Source organism: Lactuca serriola, chromosome 5 (genome assembly GCF_051521515.1).
Source record: "Lactuca serriola cultivar US96UC23 chromosome 5, Lser_US96UC23_V15, whole genome shotgun sequence".
NCBI lineage: Eukaryota > Viridiplantae > Streptophyta > Magnoliopsida > Asterales > Asteraceae > Lactuca > Lactuca serriola.
Window position 1 is genome coordinate 323301416 of NC_136412.1, and position 15847 is coordinate 323317262.

The following is a 15847-nucleotide window of genomic DNA, read 5'->3' on the forward strand; positions in this document are numbered from 1 at the left end:
CTAAGGAGACCTATATAGTAGGAATTACCTCGAGTCATATGTTGATCATTTATATGTTTGTGGTTCAGTTTGAGTATGGTGATGAATACTCAAGGAGGTTCTGGATTTGGTTCAGGTTCTGGCTTCGGCACATAACCAATTGATAAGAGGCTGCACGAGTTTATTGCGGTTGAGGTTACTCGTGGTATCTTGGATGATACTCCTGTGATGTTCGGTACCATCAAGGAGGGGAGTGTGGAGCTGATGGATAAGAGGCTCATGTCCTTTCGAGTGGATATTGCTACGGGACAGATAGGAGCTCGAACACCCTCATTTTGGGAGTTCAAGTCCTGTGGAGCTCCTGACTTCTTTGGGTCTAAGGACCCCATCGCTAGCCGATGTTGGATCGCTGACATTGAGAATGCTCATTGGACGGGATTTTTACTTGAGGGGAAAATGTTGGATTTGCATCCTGCCTGCTGAGGGACCGAACACGAGATTAGTGGGATGAGGTTGGCCGAGCAGTAGGGTCAGCGACAGTGGTAGTTATGACCAAAGAGGATTTTGTTGCGAGGTTTCAGAGGGAGTTCAACTATCAAGGTGCAACACCCGACGAGGGAGTTCAATGACCTTCACCAAACTACTAAGACTGTGGCGTAGATCATTTCCAAGTTTCGAGAGAGGGCTCTGTTGGTTCTGAAGTATGTTGCAGAATAGGAGATGAAGAAGACGAGATACCATGATATGTTGAGAGAGGATATCTGGGAGTTTGTGAGATTTTCAAGGTGCAAGACCCTGAATGATATGATTGAGAAGGCACATAAACGGCAGATCAAATTGGATATTCGGACGAAGCGGAAGCCGGAGCAAGTACAGACGGCGATGGGCCAGGTTAAGAGGCCTAAGGCTTCCGATTCACGTACCAAAGGCCAGCAGGGCTGGAGCCGTTGCGGTAAGTGTGGCAAGCTGCATGGTGGGGCGTGTCGATTGTCGGGATCAGTATGTTTTGGTTGTGGTCAGTCGGGCCACATGAGTAGGAACTGCCCCATGGGTGCTCTGATTTGATTTCATTACAGTCAGACCGACCATAAAAAGGCTATTGTTCTAGATTGTAAGGGGTAGTAGTGGTGACGCCTGCGCCAACCACCTTGAGGATTACTAATGGCCGCCAGGGCAAGGTGAAGGCTCCTGTGCAGAAGAACAGGGCATTTCAGTTGACCACCAATGAGGCTCGTGCAGCAGCGGATGTGGTTACTTGTATGTGACTTACTCTTATTTTTTATTGCTTTCCTTATTTATGCTGATGATTATATGTGATCTGGAATAGGGACCTTTTTGGTTAATGGTATGAGTGCTCATGTTATGTTTGATTTGGGTCCTACCCGATCTGTTGTATCTATTGCGCTTAGCAAGAAGTTTTGTGATTCTCCCAGGACTCTGGATTACCCATTGGAGTTCAAGATTACAGATGACCATATTGTGAGTGCTTTGAGGGTTCATCATGGGTGTGTCCTAAATCTATTTAGTGAGAGATACTCTATTGATTTAATACCAATTCCTCTGCGTGGATTGAATGTTATTATCGGGATGGATTGGTTGGTCCCCAATGGGGAAATGATTGACTGCGAGCTCCATCTAGTGAGATTTCGAACCCCAAGTGGGGGAGAACTTGTTATTCCGGACGAGGGAGCTTCACATGAGTCGACTTTCTGTTCATCTGGGGGGGGGGGGCAGGAGATATCTTCAGCAGGGTTGTTCGGGAATTTCGGAATATGTGGTGGATACTCGGGTGGAGGCAACAACAACGTTGAGTGAGATGCCCATTGTTCAATATTTCCCCAATGTGTTTCCTGAGAAGTTATCAAGAGTGCCTCCTATTAGGAAAGTCGAGTTCCAAATTAATTTGGTTCCTGGTGCGGCCCCAATAGCCAAGGCACCTTATCGCTTAATACCACCAGAGATGCAGGAGTTGTTGTCTATACAGATTCAGGAGCTGCTAGACAAGGGTTTTATTCTACCAAGAAGTTCTTCGTGGGGAGCACCAATCATGTTCGTGAAAAATAAGGATGGTTCATACATGATATGCATTGACTACCGAGAATTGAATAAGCTAATGATGAAGAACCATTACAAACTCCCAAGGATTGGAGATTTATTTGACCAGCTCCATGGTGCATCTTGGTTTTCCAAGATTGATTTACGATCGGGGACCATCAGATAAGGGTCAAGGATGATGATGTATAGAAGAAAACCTTCAGGACTCGTTAGGGTCATTACGAGTTTGTGGGGATGTTTTTCAGGCTCACCAATGCACCAAAAATATTCATGGATCTCATGAACCAGGTTTGCAGGCCAATGCTGGATCGGTCTGTGATAGTATTCATAGATGATATTTTGGTCTACTCCAAGACAAAGGAGCAACACTAGTAAAACTTGCGAGAGGTGTTGAAGACCTTGAGGAGGGAGAGGCTATATGTCAAATTCTCTAAATGTGAGTTTTGGTTGCGAGCGATGTATTTCTTGGTGTACATCGTCAACCAGAGGAGTATATTGGTCGACCCGGCCATGATGTGATGGGAGGTCCCACGGATCCCCTATGAGATTCAGAGCTTTCTAGGTCTCGCGGGGTATTATCGATGATTTATCTACGATTTCTCTAAGATTGCAGTTCCTTTGACCCGCTTGACAAAGAAGAATGTGACTTTTCGGTGGGGGCCTGATCAACAGTTGGCTTTTGAGACTCTGGGGCAGAGATTGTGTGAGGCCTCGATTCTCGCGCTTCCTGAGGGTGTGGATGATTTTGTGGTTTATTGTGACGCCTCTATTTTAGGTTTGGAAGTTGTTCTTATGCGGAGGGGACACGTGATTTCTTATGCTTCAAGGCATTTGAAGCCTCTTGAGGCGAATTACCCTACACATGATTTGGAGTTAGGGGCTGTGTTTTTTTCCCTCAAGATTTGGAGGCATTATGTGTATGGGGTTATGCGTACTATCTACACCGACCACAAAAGTTTGAGGTATCTCATGGATCAGTCAAATCTGAATATGCGGCATCGGAGATGGTTGGATGTGGTAAAGGACTATGATTGCGAGATCATGTGCCACTTTGGGAAGGCCAATGTTGGTCGATGCTTTGAGCCGCATGGGCGGAACACAAGCACTAAAGTAAGGGGGGCCAGGACCAAAACTACAAAACAAAATAGTATAAACAATTTTAATTTTATTTCAATTGTAACATGTCATAAATCCCTTATACTTTTTTGTTTATTAATTGATTTCTAGCAATTACAAACTAGATTTTTGAGTCTAGTTGAATTAATAATCGACAATTAGGTTTACAAATCTTAATTAATTTTTTAGTGTTTTCTTATTGAAAAAAATACCCTCATAATTTTTTTTCTAATCGGTTTTCTAATATATTTTTATAATCTCCTTAAATCATGTATACATTAAACAACAACACAAGATAGAAATTAAAAAAAAAGTGAACATAACAAAATGGTTTATACATGTTTTACTAAATACATTTTACTATCTTATATTTCTAAAAAAAATATAAACAATATTTCCACTTATCACAAACCTATCCAAAGAAAAAGTCAAAAGCTAATATAGGATGCAGAGACACAAGTATTTTTCTTTTGTTTAATAGAAAAATCAATTCATATATAGATACACACTCAATATGTTGTACTCTTTGACTCACCTTAACATCGCTATACAACAAAAAAAACCTAAAGCAGCCAACGAGAAGGAACATGATATGTGCATATCTATACACATAATTATACATCATATCTTAATACTTTTAATTACTTTTATACCCTTAATAGAACAAAAGGTACTTAATTTGTTATGAATTGTGTTGTAGGGATAAAAGATATGCTTGGAGCAAAAAGGAAGCTGGAAGCTAGATGCCGGAAGCTAGGAGTTTGAACCAATGCTTAAAAATGAAGAAAAAAATACACCTAACACGTCATGGTGGTCCTAACACGATGTGGTGACTTGAAGATTCCCGATTGATTTCAAAGACTTGTGGAAGACGGGATAAACATGAAGACCACATCGTGGTGGCCTCACCACGTCGTGGTGCTCTGATTTCGGGAAAAATATAAATACAACTCATTCTTCTACGAATGGGAGACTTTTGGCTGAAGTTTCTGACAAATTTCGAAGACCAAAGTGCAGAACTAAGGCTTGGAAGTCAAGATGCTTATTGAAGCTGGGGAATTGAAGACATCAAGGCAATAATACTTCTCATTACGAATTTCTCTTTAGTTTAATCATGACTATGCTATTGAATTTCATTTTTATATCTTTACTTACTGAAATAATGAGCTAAATCTCATGAATTTTGTTTAGCCTAGGATTATTTGCCAAATTATGAGTTGAGTTATGGATTGAATTTAGTTTATATTGGTTATTTGTTGATCTAGCTTATTAAAGAACCTCACATACTTTTGATAATTACTTCTCTTTACTTATTGTTGAATTTAATTAAGTTTGCATGACCATCTTTCTTAATTAAATTTGAATCTTATAATATTGTGACCAAAATTATAGGACTAGAGTTTTGAACTAAACCTAGGGTTAAGTAGGAAAGTGGGTAAAAAAGTGTAGGAGCTAATATACACTACTAGAAAAATAGCCTTTTACGACGCGCAATTAATGACACACACTGATAGAGGACGTGCATTTGTGCGTGCCTTAAAAATTAATGTCAGTTTTCCAAAATTTGAAGGATAGTGGGCACGCATTTTTGCGTGCCCTAAAATTAGTGTCCGAAAAAAAATACGGAGGGCACCTATCATAAATGGGCGTCGTGTAACTGTGTCGCTTTATATTTTTTTTAGGAAACACGCGTTTTTAGGGGGAAAAATGAAATCCAAAAAATTAATCCCCGCCTATTCATCCCAAAATTCCCCGCCTCTTCGAATTAGGGCCTTGGTCTTCATCCACAGCTTCCTCAATTCGTCGATCCATCACCTCCACCAAAAACCTAATTCTCGATTCCAAAAAGTTATTACACTCTTAATTCGACCGTAATGAGCTGAGGATTTAGGGTTCTTACCTCCCAGTTATCAATTTGAACCGATGATTTAGGGTTCCTAAATTCGAACCTAATTTTTTCTATCTCACTCTCGTAAGTATTACTTCTTTTACTCTGGGTAATGCTCAATTAGGTCAAATTTGATGCTAAAGAAAAAACCCTTGTATAATTTTACCTCTGTTTTGATGTAACATACAGAAAAAGTAGAAGATGGTGAAGAAGTAGCAGTAGAGGAAGTGGAGGATGAACAGTCGAAAATGGAAGGAATGACGTCAATAGCGTTGTTACCAAATGGGTCAATCTCGGGTCATTTTGTTCATCTTCCCGAGTCCGTTTGTTACCAGATGGGTCAATCTTGTCTTATCGTCTCGACTTCATATCTCTCTTCAAAGCAACCAATCCTCTCCTCCTCCCGAAGACCCCCACACCACCATCTCTCCCTCTCCCTTCATTCTCTCCCCTTTCTCTCTGCAAACCCTAAGCCATCGTCACTACCATTGAACCCTAAAAACTCATTCACACTCCACACTTTTGTGATTTTACTCTGGGGTTCTCATTCTCTCCTCTTGGGCTCTCCAATCTCTGATTTTACTCTGAAACGTCAATCGACATCCCCACTTCAAGCATGATGCCATCTCTGCTACACATCCAGAACAAGAACACACATCACTCTCAAACACCCCCTTAGCTTCTTCAATGTTCTCGATCTCTTGTGATTTCTAGGGCTCGAAGCAACCTCCTCTATGTTACATTGAAAATCGTTTCCCCCTCCCTCTCCCCCACCCTTTTGGTGTAATTTCTAGGGCTTGAATCAACATTTACCCACGCTGACACTCCATCTGATACGCTTATCTTTCACTGTTTTTTGATCCATGTTGGCAGTAAAGGATAAAGTTTACGACCTCATCAAGACCTTTATACCTCTATTAGACCAGGTTTGATTTTATTATTTGTAGACAAATTTCATTCTTGGTTTTGTACTGAGAGTTTCAAGGTTATAGAAAACCTATCTAACTTTGTTAATCATTTTTTTTCATTCTGTTTTGTGATCCAAATCATTCCCAAATATATGATTTGTATTTACTTTGTGAAATTTTACTTTCACAAAGGCTATAAAATTGATGAAATATGATTTAACTAGAATATGGTTTAAGAATCTGTTTGCTTAATTTTTAGAAATCTCAAATCAAACCTGTAAGTATTGTCATATATATCTGAAGTTCTTGGGTCATAATGTGACATTACTATAGGTAACAATCTAATTATCTATGCCACCCTGTTTTTGGCTGCATGTTGCATTCTTTTGATATTATTTTTTGTGTATTTGATTCATGTGCATGATAATGTTTGTTTGGATGTTGATCGTTGCATTGACAAGGTTATTTTTGTCATTAGTTAAAAATTTCAGATATTGATATGAAGTGTTTTATAATTGGTTAATGTATAAAATGAGTTTGGTTTCAGTTTGATGCTAAGTTGAAGGCTGTAGTTGAGAAAAAGGTTGGTAGGATAATAGGTTTGGTTGGATTGGCTTTTTCCACAACACAGAAGGTTAGGAATTAGTGTGTCAATACTAATTGTGGTATCTAACAGCTTCTCAATAGGAATCACCACTGATTCTTATGTGCTTTGTTCGTTCGTCATCATCGTCGCACCTGCGTATCTTAAACGCCGGTTTTCAGGTTTGATCTGACTGGACTGTGTGTGTTTTAGTGGAAGATTGTGGAGTTGTTGAATGATAGTGTAGCAATTGCTTTTGTTTCCAGCAGGAATTAGTGTGTCAATACTAAATGTGCCATCTGTTAGTTTTTCAATTGCAATAGCCATTGATTTCTATTCGCTGTCGTCCAATCACTGCTTTTGTTAACGCTTCTTGTTTAGTTCATTTTGATTCGTCTTTTTGTTCCTGGAATATTGTTGGAGTTGTGGACGTGAATTAGTAGCAATCGGTTCCTTTCTTGCAGGAATTAGTTTTGTTATATGTCGTTTTCCAAAAGGAATTAACATCCGTTCTTATCCATCTTTGTTCATTCAATGCTTCACCGGACTGTGATGTTTATACAGCAGCATTGTTACACATACCAATCTTAAACGGCCGATTTTCATGTTTAATTAAACCCAAACTTGTGTTTTCTTGGAAATAGTTGGACTTGTAGAAGAGACTTCGCAGCAATTGGCTTGTCTTTCTTTTTGCACCAATTGTGTAGTCTGTAAGTTTTCTAATTATGTGTATCAGTGGTTTGATGACAGTCCAACTTGGCATGATCTGATTTTCTGATTTGTTTCTCTGTTCTTATTGATTAGGTGAAGTTTGTTTTTGGTGGTTTTGTTTTTATTGACTAATGCATTTCCTTGTACGTATCTTCCCTAAAGGAAAATATGGATATTGTGTGTGTAGTTGTTAAGTGTTAATTTCGAGTAAAAGAAGAAAGATCCAGATTTCATATGCCAAAGGAAAAAGGGGAAAGAAAAATACATTCTGTTTTGATGAAACATAATATCTTTTTGTTGGAAGTTACATACTTGAGCAAAAGTTTTACTTGTTTTATTCTTTTTTCTTTTTTATGTAAATACAGCAACAACTACTTCACCTTTTCTTCTTACTCTAAAAGACAAGAATATCTTTTTTGCATCTTAGAATCAGTCTAACATGCGATGTTAAAAATTTTCCTTTTTTTTCCCAAATTGACCAAGGACAAAAAATGATAACACACTTTTTAAAGGAGTAGGAAAGAAGAAATAATCTCTTCCCCTTATATAATTAATATTAGAAAAAGAAGATGGAATTAGGCTTGTTTCATTTGTCTTTTAATCTTTTACATTAGGAAAGTACTACAAATTTTGGGACTATGATGCAAATTGTTTCTTTTGTTTATTCTTGCCACCCATGCACCACATAAATTATGACGTGTAAATCCTGTTCCCCTTGTTCACAAGAGTAGGCATAAGTTTATAGATGTACAAAGTTATGTTGACAATTGCAAATTTATCTAAAGAAAGACATGATTACCTGTCATGGTGACATGGTATTCATGGTGAAATGGATCTTCAGATAGTGATATAAGCTTTCCTTTCATTAAATTTTGATTTGCTGCTAGAGGTATATCTCAATCACGGAATGATGTCTCCTTTTCTGCAACGAAATTGGTAACTGACCATTATTTTGCTGGAAACAATGATGCTTAATGGTCGAATTCTGAGCTACAACTACAGACAGAGTGATATTAATAAAAAAAATGATTACCTTGATGTTATATTTATGTAAATTATAATTGCCATATGTATAGCCAACATCTATACACATGACAATGTCTTTGTATGGGTAAATGCCTAAAATTGTAGATCTCATCAGCTGATGCTAATTTCAGTTATAAATTCCAGGTAGACAAATTCTCAAAGTTTTGCTTGGGCTTGTGAAAAAGGAATCATGAAGAGAAAGTATGCTAATTTACACCAAAACACACATCAATTTGATCCACTACGTAAGACACAGATCTTACCTCCCAGTTATCAATTTGAGCCGATAATTTAGGGTTCCTAAATTCGACCCTAATTTTTCTATCTCACTCTCATAAGTATTACTTCTTTTACTCTGGGTAATGCTCGATTAGGTCAAATTTGATGCTAAAGAAAAAAAAACCCTTGTATAATTTTACCTCCATTTAAAGAAATACAAATTGGTCCTTGTAGAGATAAGTTCCTTAACTATTAACATTAATCTGGTCATATCTAATGATCAGATCTACTCTATTAAATATACATGGAACAAAAGGACATGAGAGAATTATTATCCCTCCAAGCAAAACACTATGAGTTCATGTATTCTTGTTCCTTGTAGGGATAATAAAGGATGCTTTCATGTGTTCTTGTTAGGAGTATAGTCAAGATCAATGGAGCTTCTTGTGTTAACAGAAAGAATACAATTGTAGCACTAGCATCTTATGAAAATGGAGTAAAAAATAGTACCCTAAATTCCCCTGAGAAGCTGGAACCTTTGTGGGATGATGGTTATGGGACACAAACCATGAAAGATTACACTAAAATAGCCATGGATTTGATTCGTTTAACTAGTAGTGATGGTGGTCCACTTAGGTGGTTTTGCCCTGTTGCCTGTAACAGGCCTCTAAAAGATTCTCCTATTCTTATGTATTTGCCTGGTAATTTGTGTGTGGTTATAAAATTACAGAAATTACCATTTTACCCCCTGCAAGATATGCTTATATTTACTTCCTAATTGGATGTGATACTTTGTGTAGGATTGGAAGGAACTGGAACTGGCCTTGTTGTACATGAGAAATCTCTTGGCTCCGGAATCAGCAGCAACACAAATTGTCAAAGTACGGAAACAGAAAAATGTCAAATTTGTAAGAAAATATTATGCAATAGATTGTATTTTTTGTATATGATATTTTGTATGACATTAAATTTTATGCAATAGATTGTATTTTTTGTATATGGTATTTTATTTCTATTATGAGACATTAAATGCAAATTTAATTTAAAAATTAACAAATATATAATTTTTTTAATATTTAAATTTATGATACGCAAAAATGTGTGTCATCTTTGTTTATGACATGGCCTTTCTTGACAGGGGTTTTAATGATACGCCTTGCGTGTCATAAATGCACGTCATAAATGCGTGTCGTCTCTCGTTATGACATGGCCTTCCTTGACGCGCATTTGTGCGTCGTCTGAGCGTTTTACGACGTGCAATGAGCGTCGTAAAAGGCCTTTTTTCTAGTAGTGATATGACGACAAATCATATATATAATTGATTCAAACGACCAATTTGATCAATTAATTATAAGTCTAATCAAATCGAACCGAACACTAGCAAACTTGTTAATTTGTCCGCCTGATCACCGTATGAATGAGCTTGTTTGCTAAATGATTAAAGGAGTGAATGCGAATGTGGTCATTATAGGAATCGGTAACCAATTAAACTATAATCCATTGCACTTCCATAAATCAACAACAATAACAAATAAATCTGAAGCTAAACGAAAGTATCTTAATTACCTTGGTTAATCTTCGTGTTCCTTGCTTAGTTTTAGTATTAGCATTAATTAGTTAATAATTAGTTAATTTGGTAAATCAATTTTCTAGTCTTGCAAAACTAGAAAAAACCCTTTTCCATTTTATTAGTAATTAATTAGTAGTAGATAAAAATTAGCTAAAACATCGTTCCCTGTGTTTGATACCTGCCTAGTGTGCTATACTATCTTCAACAAGGTACACTGTCTTAGGAAAGAATTAGACACGTTAGTAGGATTAACTAGTACTTATTAATTTTCGCATCAAGTTTTTGGCGCCGTTGTCGGTGAACGGTTCAGTTATAGTTACTTTAAATATGCTATTTTATTAGGAATTTTGATGTTTAGTTACTTTTAATTTTTGTTTAGGTTTTCTTCTTTTTGACTCACCACGCCGTGGTAATTTCCACCACATCGTGGCTTCGTAACAGTAGAACTTTATTTTAGTTTTTGTTCTTTTTACGTGTTTAATTGTTTATTTGCAGTACGTTTATGACCCGTGGATCAAATACACCTTTTATCCCACCACTTAAAGACCCGGAATCAGCTCTTAGGAGAAACAAGGATAAAACCGTAGGAGAATCTGCAACCCCAAAGAAGTCACCTTTTAAGAATCTCAAATCGGTCTTTGGCAAGAAGAAGCGAAAGCAAGTGGGAGAATCCAGCAAAACACTGAAGGACGGAGACACTAAGAGCAATCCAACGAAGGAGGATACCGAGTATGAAACAGAAAAGGAAGGAAGCGGAAATGATCTGAAGAAGAAAGCGAGCAAGACAGCGAACCCGATAACACCATGGCAGACATTGCTGACATTTCCATGGAGGCATAGAAGAAGAAAGTTCGTGATGACACTAGACCGGGCCTTGTATGTGACATCCCCATTTTCCACGGCCAAAAAAGACCGATTTTGTTTATGCTTTGTTAAAAATCAGAGTACTTCTTTTCATAAAAATGTTGCGGAATTTGTTCCCAGAAAACACGATAAATACGTTATCAAAACATTTTCGAAGAAACGTATTTTATTCATTTTAAAACGTTTGGGATGTCATCGTCAATACAGACATAAGCATAAACAGAACTTACATTCATTTACACTAGTGATCTATATCTCCTTAATCTCTCAGTGTAATGTCACTTCATATCGACACCTGTGATATAAATAAACTGAGTGGGTCAGGTTGGGAAACCTGGTGAGTACATAGGGTTTTCAACCCACAATAATATAATTATTATTTTTAAACAATCAAGCAATCAACCCAATTACCCAACCCCATTATCTTCTTTTATTCTTAAGGATCTACCCTAAGAATCAGCTATTTCTCGTTCACTCATTCCTAAGGATCGTCCTAAGGAATCAGCACGAACGTTGCCACGGTTTACACAACGGGCACTAAGTCTGCATAGTCGCCAGGGTTTAGGCATCAAGTTTGCATGATCACCAAGGTTTAGGTATCAATTCTGCATGATCATCGGGGTTTAGGCATCAATTATGCATGATCACCAGGGTTTAGGCATCAAGTCTGCTTGATCACCTAGGTTTAGAGTACACTGGGTGAACACATCGTTCACAACACCTACAGGTTGCGAGCCTGCTAGTGTTCCACTGGACTGTCTAGAATAGTCCGTGGTTGTCATCCATACTCTGCTGAATGACGAGGCCATCGTTTGGGAAAAGGCTTCTCACATCGTCCACCTCTCACCCTCACCTCGTGGTCTATAACACCTCTCAACTCATCATCCAACTTATATTCCATCTATTACATCTACCCATGTTTTACCCCAACATTATCGTAGATATAAAATACATATACAGTTTAAATCATTTAAAACATGTATAAAATCATTCATCCAGCATAGACAGCAAGTATTCAGATAATATGCACACATAGCACGTAATTTATATAAAATACTTCATATCTATCTGTAAGATGAAAGTAACTATGCACTCACTTGATTAGGTGGTGACTCGGCACTCGGACAGCACTTCGTTACTCTTAAAAATAATTTTACTCGACAAAACCTACTATCATTACCACTAGAGTTTAGTCTAACGTTAACTGTGACTAATTAATAGTCTAGCTATTATTATTATTATTATTATTATTATTATTATTATTATTATTATTATTATACAAGCGTTAAACAACACCCTATATAACTCATAATAATATCCCAAATAATTATTTTAAGGTCCTAAATAACATCACTATATTGCAACATAAGTTATACTAAAGATAGGTTAGGCTTAGCTCACTTACAGCGGGTTTTCTCGAAAACCGGGCTTCGCTGGAGCAACGTTTCCGAGCCAAAAGGCTCTTTTCTCGGGACTACGGGAGCCTCGGGGCTTCTTTCGGGTGCTAGGGGGTTTACCTGGAATTTAGGGGGCTTAAGGGGAGCTAGAGAGAGAGTTTAGAGAGAGAAAGTGGAAGAGGAAAGGTGTGAGAATGAATGGAACCCGACACATCTATTTATAGTGTGAAATCCTGATGGACTCGCCGAGTAGGAGGACCTACTCGCCGAGTTGGGCCATGTGGTAGCCTTCTGGTGGTGCCACGTCACCCCTATCGCATATCAGCCTTCAAACTTAGAAAAATCATAACTCTCGCATACAAGCTACGTTTTCGACATTCTTTTTTTCAATGCATAGGTAAAATCAAGATCTACAACTTTCATTTAGACTCCGTCAGCTAATTCTCGACCAATCTCAAAGTTAACAGTAGGAGGCGTTTAGACTATTAAATGACCGCGAAGAATTCGTAACTCCTTCATACAGACTCCGTTTTTGTCTATATTTTTACCGTTGAGTTCCTATTAATGAGATCTTCAACTCTCATTTAGGTTGCTTAAGCCAAAAACTGCTTGAACTAAAATTCGAGTTTCGGGTCGTTTACTGCTAAGCCGAATCTTAGAAAAATCATAACTTCCTCATACGAAGTCAGATTTGGGCGTTCTTTTTATGGATGTTCTCGATTTAATGTATACTACAACTTCGGTTTAGATCACCAAGGCTAAAAATTCCTCCAACGTAAATTCACTATTTACGTCTCCCATTGCCGTGCCGGTTTTGCCGAAAAACTTCGACGAGCCATAACTTCTTTGTTATAACTCGGACTTCGGCATTCTTTATATGTACGGAACCCTTGAGACATATTCTACAACTTGGTTAAGATTATTTATTCTAAATAATATTTTGTCAAAAATTCATTTTCGACCCCTATTATCTCTAAATTGACTAGCCCAGATCTACGGGCGTTACATTGTACAACCCACCATACTAGCCACTGCCACATTTGAACTCGAGGGGCACATCCTAGCTGCACTTAAGGAGATTCCTTTCACCGAAAAGGATCATGAAGACGCTTATAAGCATCTTGATGAAGTCAACGACATCGCCGACTACTTTAACATTCCAAATGTTCCACGTGAAACGGTGTTGTTGAGGATGCTCCCTATCACTTTTAAGGGAGCTACAAAGGATTGGCTAAAGGCACTTCCACCAGGCGCGATCACAACATGGGCAAAGATGCGTGAGGAGTTTTTGGAACAATTTTGTCCACCATCCAAGATTGCTAAGCTCAAAAAGATCATTGCTAATTTTGAAAAACAAATGGGGGAGTCGCTGTTTGAAGCATGGGAGCGCTACAATGGTCTACTTCGGAATTTCCCCCAAAATGATCTCAATGTGCAACAAGAGGTTTCTAAATTTTATGATGGGTTGAATGTCACAACTAGGCAACTCCTTGATTCTCAAGGCCCTTTAACCAAGAAAAATCTTGTGGAAATCAAGGAACTCATTGAAGAATTCTCTAAACACTCTGGAGAGTACCATAACCCGAGGAATGATGTAACAAGGGGATCGGCGAATGTTGCTTTGGAAGACATGTCGGCAGTTTCAGCAATATTGCAAAACATGGATAGGAGGATGAAAAAGATGGATCAAACAATCCATGCAATAAGAGTTAGGTGCGAAAACTGTAACATGTGACATTTGACTAAGGACTATGATCTTGATCAGTATGGAAACCAAAAGGTTGAAGCTTTCTACTCGAGTGGTGATTGATTAGATGAAGATTGGAGAAAGCCCAAGAAGAAGTGGTTACCTTATGATGAGTACAAGAAATCCAAGGAATAAAAATATGAACAAGGAGGAAGAGGCTTTTACTGACGAGAGGAACCAGTTCCAGAAAAGAAGCCCGATTTCGAGTCAATGCTTTCTCGTTTTGCTGTGGCATCCATAAAAAGGCACATGGAAACAGAAGCAGGAGTTAGAGAACAACAAAATATGATGAGGGAGAGGCAAAATCTACTAAGAAATCAACAAGCTTCCATCTTGAACACTGAAAAACAACTTAGGGAACTAGCTAAGAAAATAAATGAAAGGTCACCGAGAGGACTTCCAGGAAATACCGAACAAAACCCGAGAGGAGCCCAAATCCAAGTTGTAACAACAAGAAGCTGGAAAATAATTACTCTTTTGACTCCCATCGACAGAAGCAACCCGGATGAGGAGAGAGAAATTAGAGAAGAAAGTCAAACCAAGGAAACTGAACAATCAACACGACGTGGTATAGATGCCACGTTGTGGCAAGAGTCTGAAAAGAAAACTGATGAACCCGTTAAGCCATACCGCCCACCATTACCTTTTCCAAGTAGAGCAATGAGAAGAATGCTGAAGATAATCGAAAGTTCTTAGATCATATAAAGTCTCTTGAAATCAACATTCCATTCCTTGAGGCCTTAGCCGAGATGCCAAAATATGCCAAGTTTCTCAAGGACCTCTTAACAAACCACAAGAAAATGGAAGGATTATCCAAGGTGGTGCTAAATGAAACTTGCTCTGCTGCAATGCTAAACATGTTACCAAAGAAGATGGGTGATCCAGGAAGCATAATTTTACCATGCGAATTCGGGAACCTAGCAACGAGTCATGCGCTAGCCGACTCGGGAGCAAGTGTTAATTTGATGCCCTACTCGTTCTTTAAGAAGCTCGATCTCCCCGAACCAAGACCAATCTGCATGGTAATCCATTTAGCCAACAAGACCATGACCTTTCCAAGAGGTATCTATGAAAACTTACTAGTAAAAGTTGACAAGTTTTTTTTCCCGTAGATTTCATTGTTTTAGACATGGAGGAAGATGAACAAGTCCCAATCATCATTGGAAGGCCTTTCTTGAGCATCGCCCGGGCCTTGGTGGATATTAGAGAGTCCAAAATCACTCTTCGAGTTGGAGAAGAAGTCGTCACTTTTGGAGTGAATAGAGCAATTCAACATTCAAGAATAAGTGATGACATGGCTTTCTCAATTGATGTTATTGATGATGTACTTGAAAAAGAGTTAGGAGGGTGGAAAAAAAAGAGATCGAGGGATATATGGTGCTAGGAGAAGGTAACTTTGATGCCGAACTTGATATACAAGAATTAGAGAAGCTATTAGAGGAAAGCGAGTACAATGAATTGAAAAAGGAAACAGAAGAAGCAACACGATGTGGCACAGGCAACAAGTCGTAGCCCTCAATTTTTCCACGATCTGACATTAAAAGTTGCGACAACATGACATGGAAGAAGGCCCACGTCTTGGTAACTGGAGAAAAGCCAAAAAAATGAGCTGAAGATTTTGCCCGAACATCTGGAGTATGCATTTTTGGAAGAAGGACAACAAAAGCCATTTATTATAGCATCCGATCTAACCAAACATGAAAAAGAAAGCCTAGTTGAAGTTTTAAAGAAAAGACAAGGCGCCATAACATGGAAGATAACCGACATCAAGGGAATTAGTCCTG

General features: G+C 38.3%; 1 protein-coding gene and 1 non-coding gene across 2 annotated transcripts; one reads left to right on the forward strand and one right to left on the reverse strand.

Moving 5' to 3' along the window:
• Window positions 1-13637: 13637 nt before the first annotated feature.
• On the reverse strand, window positions 13638-13744 carry LOC145056107 (small nucleolar RNA R71). The gene has a single exon (XR_013685643.1). It is a non-coding gene; the product is annotated as a small nucleolar RNA R71 (small nucleolar RNA).
• Window positions 13745-14863: 1119 nt separating this feature from the next.
• LOC145050914 (uncharacterized) lies at window positions 14864-15447 on the forward strand. The gene is made up of 2 exons (XM_078999095.1): window positions 14864-15125; window positions 15176-15447. The coding sequence occupies exons 1-2, from the start codon at window positions 14864-14866 to the stop codon at window positions 15445-15447; spliced, it is 534 nt and encodes a 177-aa protein (XP_078855221.1).
• The last annotated feature ends 400 nt before the right edge of the window (window positions 15448-15847 follow it).

Bases quoted from the DNA above. Each gene is read 5' to 3' on its own strand.
- LOC145050914 (XM_078999095.1), top strand. From the start codon at position 14,864: ATGGAAGGATTATCCAAGGTGGTGCTAAATGAAACTTGCTCTGCTGCA. The intron at 15,126-15,175 runs GTATCTATGAAA...TTTTTCCCGTAG, and splicing joins GACCATGACCTTTCCAAGAG to ATTTCATTGTTTTAGACATG.